The following is a 9,877-nucleotide window of genomic DNA, read 5'->3' on the forward strand; positions in this document are numbered from 1 at the left end:
GAATCTAATGAACAAAATAAGTAAACTAAAAAGAAACAGACCTATAAATACAGAGAATAGACTGGCAGCTGTCAGGGGAGGGGAGTTTGGGGGCTGTATGAAAAAGGTGAAGGGATTAAGCAAAAAAGCCCCCACCAACTCATAGACAGACAACAGTATGATAATTACCAGAAGGAAAAAGGGATGGGAGGAGGTAGGAGGGGATAAATGGTGACAGGATGAGACTTGACTTGGAATGGTGAGCACGCAATTCAATATACAGATGATGTATTATTGAACTGCACACTGGAAGCCTATTATTAACCAATGTCACCCCAATAAATTCAATAACAAATAACAAGTAAATAAAGCAGGGAGCCCCTGCAGCACATTGGTACAGCAGAGCGGGAAAGGGGGCCGCAGGGTGAGAGATGCACTCACAGTGCTGGCAGGACAGGGGCACTGGTGACCTCAATCCGGATCCAGTTGGCGCTGGAAGGATCCAGAACTGTGGCTGCGGCATGGACCCCGTGCAGGAGGCCCACCCGGGTCAGAGAAGACCCCACGGAAAGGGTGTGTGCGTGGGGGGCAGGGGGACACGCAGGTAGAGGCTGAAGGACAGTCCCAGCAGCCTGCAGAGAAGGCAAGGAGAAGCCAGGGACTGGGGAGGGGGCTCCCAGGCACCCACATAAAGACCCTCTGAGAGATCAGCACATCTGGGCTTGAGCTAACACCAAGCGTCATACAAGACGCGTGTCACTATAGACCCCCGCCCCTTGCCTTCGCCCTCCGCCATCACCCCCCAGCAGCAGCGGAGCCAAAAGACCAGCGATCACGGGACCGGTGCTCAGGACAGGGGCAAAGGTGACGAAAGGTTGCCCACATTTACCTTCCCAAATGCAGGCCCCAAGCCTGGAGCGGCTGGAGAAGATAAGAACTTTGAGATGAGGCCTAACTGGGCTTCAATCTCTGACAAAAAGAAAACCACTATTCACCAATATTTTTGAATAACCAGAAAAATGGGGGAGTCTCCCCCAGCTTTCTTCATCTAGGGAGAATGAGGAGCAATATTTGATAGAGCAAAGTTTAAAAAGAACAGGGAAGCCGAAACCGGTTTGGCTCAGTGGATAGAGCGTCGGCCTGCAGACTGAAGGGTCCCAGGTTCGATTCCAGTCAAGGGCATATACCTGGGTTGCGGGCATCTCCCCCAGCTTTCTTCATCTAGGGAGAATGGGGAGCAATATTTGATAGAGCAAAGTTTAAAAAGAACAGGGATAAGAAAGAATGAAATGGCTTTCTGCTCGCATCCTGGGACTGGTTTAGTCAATGAACGAGGTAACTTTTTGAACGAAAAAGAACAAAATTTAGTTCAGGGTCTGGGATCATCTGGAAGATGGGCGATGGGAGCTTGAGGTTAAGTAGTGAGAGACCTTCCGTTATGCAGACGGATGACAGAAGCCATGTGATTGAGCTGCTGACGGAGCTGTCCAGCAGGCATGCGCGAGGCTAGTTCACAGGAGGGACCTTGGCTGGGGGTCCAGACCTGGGCATCCGCCAGCCATGACCGACGAGAACACCCCGGAAACCATGAGGAAAACTCCGTGTTTCGGGGGAAGCAATGAGATGTCTCAAATGATCCAAAAGTAAGAGCCAGAAAGTTTCCAGAACCGATAGGCGATGCGAACAACGTAAGAAACCACAGCCAGACCCGACAATACCTACAGCTCCTGGCCGGAGAGGAGGAAGCAGCAGAGAACGAAACATTGAAGGTCAAGTTGGGAGTAGAATTAAGGGTCTAGGAAAAGGCAACACAGGATACGTTTACGGAGCGGAAGATAATTGAGTACTTTGTACGATGGAAGTGGTCTAGAGAGGAGGGAAAGTTATCCCCAACAGACCCTGCAGTTAACGAGCTTGCCTGTAACAGCGATCAGTGAGCGGAGTGATCACCAGCCGCGGGGAGTTGCCCAGGTACTCATACCCGTATCGCAAGCCGGCATTAATCATCTTTGTTTCTAAATTATTGTCCTAGGAGAGAGCAGGTAAAAGAAAGTTAGCTCAAATATTAGGATTTCAGATAACATGAAATCTCCAGCTCTTGTATAAGCAATAGCCAGCGTATAAACATCTTTAAAGTTTATTTAATTCAGTAGAAGAATTCAATATCTTATTTCCTTGTCAATGTAATTGAAGTCATTGGCTTCAATTTTTCCTATAGAATATCTTTGGAAAATATTTTCCTTATCTCTCCTGTATTTTCTTTAAGTTGCTTACACTTTTAATTTTGTTTTTATTAAGGTCTTTACATTTGTTTATGAGTTCTTCAGTTCCTTTCATCAGTGCCTTCTGGTTTTCAGTATACAGGTCCTTCACTTCCTCGGTTAACTTTATTCCAAGGCATTTCCTTCTTTTTGATGCAACTGTGAACGGGATTGTTCTCACAATTTCTCTTTCTGATCACTCATTATTCTCCTATAGTTTTGACCATTTATTAAATTAATTTTCACTGTAGCACGGGTATTTTCACGGTCACCATTTTACAGATAAGAAAATTGATGCTTAAAGAGAGTAGGTAACTTGCCCAGCCCTACACCCGGTCAGGGGAGGGCCTGAAACAATGAGGCCACCGTCTGAGCCCCTCACCACTATACACTCTGCCTCTCACCTATTTTTCCAGGTTCCGGTTCGTGCACCTTCTCTCCTCTTACCCCATTTCACCCAAGCCTTTCATGTAAGTGAACAGAATCTGATGAGAACTTTAGAGTCCGCATCTCTGGGTGTGAGCTCTCTCTTCCCACTCTCAACAGGCCCAACCTTTTCCCCAGTACTAAGCGTCCCTGCTCATCTACCTCCCAACGGGGCTGCCAGCACCAGCCACCCGGTGCCCTGGCGAAAGCCTTCCTCCCAGATGATGTTTCTGGTTCCTTCAACTGATGAGCAAGAGAAAGTTCTCAGGACTAAATCCAACGGAAACAGCCTGATTTGCATTTTCCATAGATGTCTGCAGTCATCTATAAATGCAACTCTCAACTGACTAGTTTCAACATTGTGCAGATTCAGCAAGCATAAGGACTCATTTAAAATGAGTACATTTTTATAATTACTCATAATTTGTGTGTGTCTATATGTGTTTATATATCTCTATGTAACTATACACTTGGCTGTGGGGAGCTGGATTAGATATAGATACAGTTTTAGATGGAGTTTTTGGCTGCCTCAATCTTCAATCTGGAGAACGCTTGCTTGGGTAGAGTCAACTGTCAGCAAAAAATCCCATGTTGCTGATACTATTTCCATGCGAGCAGCACAAATTACAAAGCTGGGCGCTGAAATGGCTTTGTAGTAACATCCAGTGCTATCACTTACCTGCCAGTAGTACCTCAGCTGACTTAACCATTCAAAGTCAGATTCATCACTGACTTTCTTATTCACCAGGGACGTGAGGACGTCTCTGGCGTGAACATCCAGCACCACAAGGGCCCCCAGAGTCACGCGATTCTGCTTGGACAATTTGCCGCGGACCAAGGTGACAATATCATCAATTTGACTGTTACATTTTTCCAAGTATTCCTCAAGAGCCTGAAAGAAAAGAAGAGATGATTACTCAGTAGGATCAGAATTTATTTATTTTTTAAAAAAACACTCTGAATTTGCATGTATATAGAATGTTTTCTACAATTTTATCATGACGTGATTTCCAAATAATCCATTTTTCTCACCACAGCGGTATCAGGTGAGAGTATTTTTGTTAACATTGTATTCCTTGTAAACCAATCTACACAGCGAGCTAATGAATCTGGAGTTAACTGCTCTGGTATTCAGCCAAAATAAACCCTATCTGGAATTAAATACCTTTATCATGCCTCAGTCCTTCTACGGGTACAAAGATACCCTGACTCAACACCACATCCACATTTGCGACACCCCTGGCTCTGACTCCGTGATCCCTTCGTTCATGTTCTCACCCCTGGAACGCCTCACAGGCACCAGGTCCACAGTCACCGCTCACTGAGTAACCCGATGGGAGCAGATGCTGGGGTGACAGGCTCTGGGAGTGTGACGGGCTCTGGGAGTGTGACGGTCCAACCTGGTGCTGTGCTGGCCCCAAGCGCCTGACGGCTCGGGCGTTTGCAGAGGACAGAAGCGCCCAGTCCTCCACAGGCTGCCCAGAGCCTCCAGCTGCTCAAGCAGAGTCCTCCCTTCCCACTGTGAACCCCGCGTTAGTGAGGGGAGACGTCCCCAGCACAGAGAATGCTGAGACATATGCCAGCGTCCCAGGTAGACCGCAGGCAGAGGGAGAAGGGCAGCCTCCCCCAGGGCCAGCACAAGCAGAGGAGAAAGAAAGCGTTCGCTTGTCAGGGCACAGGTAAAGCTTAGTTAATTTCATGCCACCAGGCAGCCAGGAGGGCACCACAGCGCTCAGTGGGAGAGGGCGAGCGGGCCAGGGACATGGCAACAGGCTGACTTGCTATGTCTTGTGAGCTCCCGCGTCAGAGGTCAGAGGCCCTCACGTCTGTGGAGCGAGTGACCCTGAGGCACAGGCTGACAATGGCTTGCTCTGTGAGCGGCTCCATATCTGCACCATAGCACCTGAGTGTGTGTGTGTGTTTGGGGGGGCGGGTGAATACACTAGCAGATGTGTGAGGAACTCCATCTCGGCATCAGCGGGTACTATTGTTGTAAACCAAAAGGCGATGTCTCTAGACAACAAGGTAAGAACTACAGGCAGGGCAGACCGTTTTGAGCAGAGGACACACTGAGAAGGTTGTGACCTACATGACCTGTCCCTTGAGAGTCCAATTGCCCTTGGCGTTTGTAGAAGCATAAAAGGATTACAGCGAACACCATGGTGCTCTACCACAACTACCTGTGCCAGCGTTTTTGGAGTTGGCCCGGAAAAAACACGGTGGACAGAGGGGAGGAGGTTGATAAACACTACATTTGAAATGAAAAAAATAACTTGAAGATGCCGGTAAAATTGGCTGATTTGCTTCTCTGTTCCCTCCACCCCCCCACACACACTATTTCCCTGTGGTGGTGAGTGATAAAGAGAATGGTTTGGGGGCCAGCAAGTAAGGAGGGAAGTCCAGGGGGCTACTAATTAATTACTAATATGAATTTAGTCATAAATGGTATTAAATATGAGTTTAGTAATGAATAGTGTTACTAAATTTATAGACCCAATGTATTAGAATATTTCAAATCAAGCATCATTCAAAATATTAATCATTATTTACTCAAAAGCAGTGCATGAAAAATAAAGATTAAAATAGTCTAAATGAGCCTGCTACCTGGTCTTCAGAGGGTAGCTTTACTCCAGACATTAAAGAGAATTATCCTTTCTGAGTTTCGGAAGTTCCTCAGTCCTAATGTGACTTTATTTTTAAAGGTACAATAATGTATATGACAACAAGACTGAGACTCCAGTACCTTGGCTTTTTGGGTGGATTGTGTTTCTTTCTAGTAATTGTTGGAAAAATGCTGACGAGCCTAGGGGTAGGAAAAGCTCACCTCTTGCCCTTTCGAAATAGCTGCTTGGACTTCGGTTGTCCAGTAGGTCTGGGACACACAGAGCACCGTCTGTCCAGGCCAGACCCTCACCCACTTAATCCGCTCATATTGTGTATAGGCAGTGATGGCAGATTTAATGACCTAATTGGAAAAAAATGCTGAAGGTGAACAGTTGCACACCTGAATATGCGATCCAATGAAGAGCTAAACGCCAACAGATGAGCGCGTACCGTTCCATGTTTTACATCTTAGCCAATTATATAAAGTCACAAAGCACATGACCAGACTCTTTAAATTCAAGTTAATTCCTATACCTGTGAGTAAAACAACTACATTGCATAGCATTTTGTTTTGCTGGTGCAGGATCAATTTGTGTGAAGCACGTATGTCAAATATTTTGTAAACCAGTCATAGCCAAAAATATCCTAGATCCATTTGGATTGAAGAGACATAAGGCAATTTTACTGTAAAACATAAATTCAAATACTTCCCAAATGAGAGCCATCAAATTCATAGGTATTGATTTTCTTTGAACCAATCAGATCCCCACTCAGCCATGTGCATCTGTGCACCTGGCCATCAGGGAAACCACACAATTTCTCTCAAGTTCCCCCCGTGTTTTCAGATTTCGCCCCCTCTCAATTCCATAGTGTGAGGCCCACAGCAGTGATGACAGGGACTAGTGCATAATTCATTCGTGGAGAGTAGAGAGCCATAAAATCAGGAAGTCTACCTCATGTGCTTTGCTATATATGTTTTCAGTGGACTGATATATCCACTTCTTCTACCAGCCATCAGTGGGTGACATTTTCATCTGTTAGATCAATCAAAAATAGTAACATCGTCTGTGAGGTGATACCCACTTTAATGTTTGAATTCCAGGGAGGTGTGGGGGGGGATTTCAAAATTGGATTTTTACGAGAAATATATAAGAATGGGTAAAATGTTTTAGATTTCTAGTCTACCTAGTATGTCTATGGAGTTGAAAAGGCCAAGGAAGCCACAGAAAAGCAGGTAAAAATGAGCAACTGAGAGGTGGGGGAAAGAAGGCATAGTAGAGATACACCAAGAGTGGAATAAATATCTATTGGATGAGGAGAAGTAGGACTACACAAAGTTCTATAGTATTTAATGTAAAACATATTACTATATCTTTGTATGTCATATATACAAATAAATATATGTATACCATATATAAATTATGTATATTTGGGGGGTAGCAAGCTGCATTAAAGGCATGATAATCTAGAATGATAAAGGGGCAAAGGTGTTAAGAATATGACTTTTTAAATTATTTACAAATGACATAAAATTAACTTCATTTAGACATGCAGTAGTCTTTCAAATATGCAAATATATATAGCACCACAAAAGTAACACACATATCTCCTATGTGCATTTATACTGCATTTGCCTGCTCACTTCACCAACAGAAACTTATACATGAACATTTGGGGAAGATACTGCCTACACAATTCCTTGTTACCCCAGCTTTAATGCTCTGAAATGGCAACCGAAATATTTTCTTTAAGCACTTTGACAAACAAAATGAAAACAACAGCTGAAACAGCATCAGATATGTCTAAAATAATGAGTCTTCACTGCATACATCAGTTAACCAGCCATGTGCCCCAATGCAATGCTGCTCAGTAGTGGTCCGAGTGGAATTCATTTGCATCGCTAACAGCTACAAGAATGGGAGTGCTCTTTGTCACTACTTATCAAGGCCTGTGCAAGCTCATCCTCTTGGGCCCACTGGTGCCCCACATGAGCATTATCATGAGCAAATAACTAATCCAATCAAAGCTCTATGTGTAAGCATGTCCATTAGAATTTAATTTACAATAGGCAGAAATGGGAAACTGCCCCAAAGATTTTACATCTACTGGGACAACTGTATGCAGGCAGATATTAAAACCATGCTTTAGAAGAGAAAGAAGCATTAAGACTTGTGATATCCATTAAACGTGCAGATTCTAATTACTTTTTCCAATCATATGTGAGAGAACCTGAAAAAGTAATGGACGTTGCTGTTAGGACTTAACGCCTTATTTCCTTTGCATCCTTGCCCCCGTGCTCTCCTGCTCGGCCGTGATATTTATTCTCAAGAGAGAGAACCTGCGTGCCAAGTCCACGGGACAGTACAGAGTGAGTTTAAGTGCTCAACCCATCTCTGTTTGTGGCCATGGCTTGAAATTCTCCACTAAGAAAATAATTACAAATGGCGGAGTGACCATGTGCTTTATGAGGTGATGTGAAAAATATGAAGTTCACATTCACTGCAGGACATGCCATGGCTTCCTACCATTTGGGTGCATATTTTGTGTATACAGAGAGCAAAACAGTTCACCACAGAAACATACACATCCAGGAGATGGATGGGAAGCTGGAGAGCGGGGCTGCTAAGACAAGTGTGAAGATAGACGGTGTGGACCCACGCGTGTTAGTGCATGACAGAAGCACAGCGTGTGGCTGTACGAAGTGAGACAGGTTCGTGACTATGACCCACGTTTTCTCTGGGATGGATGGCACTTGGTCCCACTTGTCAAGTGAGTCACTACTAAATTATGTCACAGACCATCAAAAAGACCATCACTTGGTCTTTGAGCGATGTATTATAGTTAAAGTGGTAATCCCTGACTCAGTTTCCAACAGCGCATTTATCAGTGACACATTCGCCTTCTATCATCTTCACTAGAAACAATGAACGCGGCCAGCTACCTTTCGGATGGATCTGATCATCACTCTCTCTAACTCAACCAACCACTTTTCCACTTGGCCTCTGGCCTTCACCGTGGAAATGGTCTCGATGAGCTCCACCACCTCGTTCTCGCTGCTCTTCATGTGCGTGATGTCTAAAGTCTCCGTGAACTCCACCCTGGCGATCCCTTCGAAACATTTCTTCAGGTGAGGCTGTACCCTGACAGGGGAAACACACGCATGTTAGACAATAAACTGAGCGATGGCCATTCTTTGTGTACCAATCATTCCAAATTCATCAACGTGCACCATGTGTGAGGCTCCTAGAGGCTGCGGGAGATAAAGGGCTGAGAGAGAAGAGACACAGGCCCTGGCTGCGTGGATGACAGCATCCAGGGGGAGGTCCTCACTAATTCAACAATCAGGGTCTGTAAAATTATAGCTCTAAGTCGCGCTGCAGCGGAGATGTCCAGGGGGCTTTGTTTCCAACACAATGAATCGAAAGATTTAAAAGTAACGGAAGGAGCAAGCGAATCTTGACTAACAGATAACACACGGATCTGGAAAATCGTCAGATGCACTAAAGTTGCCATTTCAACTGGGGTCTTCAGAGACGTCCTGCAAAACATGAACTAGGTTTAGTGCGTTAAGTGCTTTACAGTTTATAAACCAGCTGCTTTGAAGCTACCCAACTTCGGTCTCCTCATCGTGATATCGTTGGAACTGACCAAAGCCCTCACTTTTGGCACATTACCGGTAACCAAGCGACTACCTCTTTCAAGTGGGCAATGAAGAAGCAGCGAGAAAGTCTCAGATGGGAATCTGAGCCTAAATCGATCTTTTTGTCTAAAATACTCATCTCCTACTTTGAAGCTACAGCACCAAATTAATTTGTTTAGCAAGTATCTATTCGCTGCTGGTGTGTTGTGTGCTAAATATTCCTTTAAGGAATCGGGACTCCACCCTGGGGGAGAAAGCAGTCAGAAACCTCTGCTGTGATGGAGCGTGTATTCTGTTAGACGCAGTGGTTCTCAACCTTCTGGCCCTTTAAATACAGTTCCTCATGTTGTGACCCAACCATAACATTATTTCCGTTGCTACTTCATAAATGTAATGTTGCTACTGTGATGAATCGTAATGTAAATATCTGATATGCAGGATGGTCTTAGGCGACCCCTGTGAAAGGGTCTTTGGACTGCCAAAGGGGTCGCGACCCACAGGTTGAGAACCACTGTAACAGGTAGAGGAAATCAGTGAACAGCTCCAGTGCAGTACAGAGTAAGACTGATAGCACAAAGGATGCCGAAGGAAAAGAAGGTCGAGAAGGCAGGCCAGGAGAGGTGGCCAAGGAGTGCTGGCAGGGTTTCCATTTTAAATAGAGTGGCGAGCCAGGCCGGCATGGCTCAGTGGTTGAGCGTCAACCTACGAACCAGGAGGTCAGGGTTCAATTCCCGGTCGGGGCACATGCCTGGGGTTGCAATGCTCGATCCCCAGTAGGAGGTGTGCAGGACGTAGCCAGCCGGTCAATGATTCTCTCTCATCATTGATATTTCTCTCTCTCTCTCCTCTAAAATCAATAAAAATGTATTGAAGGAAGGAAGGAAGGAAGAAAGGAAGGAAGGAAGGAAGGAAGGAAGGAAGGAAGAAAGGGAGGGAGGGAGGAAGGAAGGAAGGAAGGATCATCCCT

At 45.2% G+C, this 9,877-nt stretch overlaps 1 protein-coding gene across 1 annotated transcript in view; it reads right to left on the minus strand.

Moving 5' to 3' along the window:
- Positions 1-9,877, minus strand: part of DNAH7 (dynein, axonemal, heavy chain 7) — a 150,787-nt gene that overhangs the window by 97,816 nt on the left and 43,094 nt on the right. The window contains exons 20-23 of the mRNA XM_015566120.1: positions 8,212-8,410; positions 5,491-5,631; positions 3,346-3,558; positions 1,898-2,007 (exon numbers count right to left, since the gene is read on the minus strand). Of these exons, the coding sequence (XP_015421606.1) occupies positions 1,898-2,007; positions 3,346-3,558; positions 5,491-5,631; positions 8,212-8,410 (663 nt within the window). The remainder of the gene's footprint in view (positions 1-1,897; positions 2,008-3,345; positions 3,559-5,490; positions 5,632-8,211; positions 8,411-9,877) is intronic.

The sequence above is a fragment of the Myotis davidii genome, unplaced genomic scaffold (assembly GCF_000327345.1).
Source record: "Myotis davidii unplaced genomic scaffold, ASM32734v1 scaffold221, whole genome shotgun sequence".
In the NCBI taxonomy this organism is placed as follows: domain Eukaryota; kingdom Metazoa; phylum Chordata; class Mammalia; order Chiroptera; family Vespertilionidae; genus Myotis; species Myotis davidii.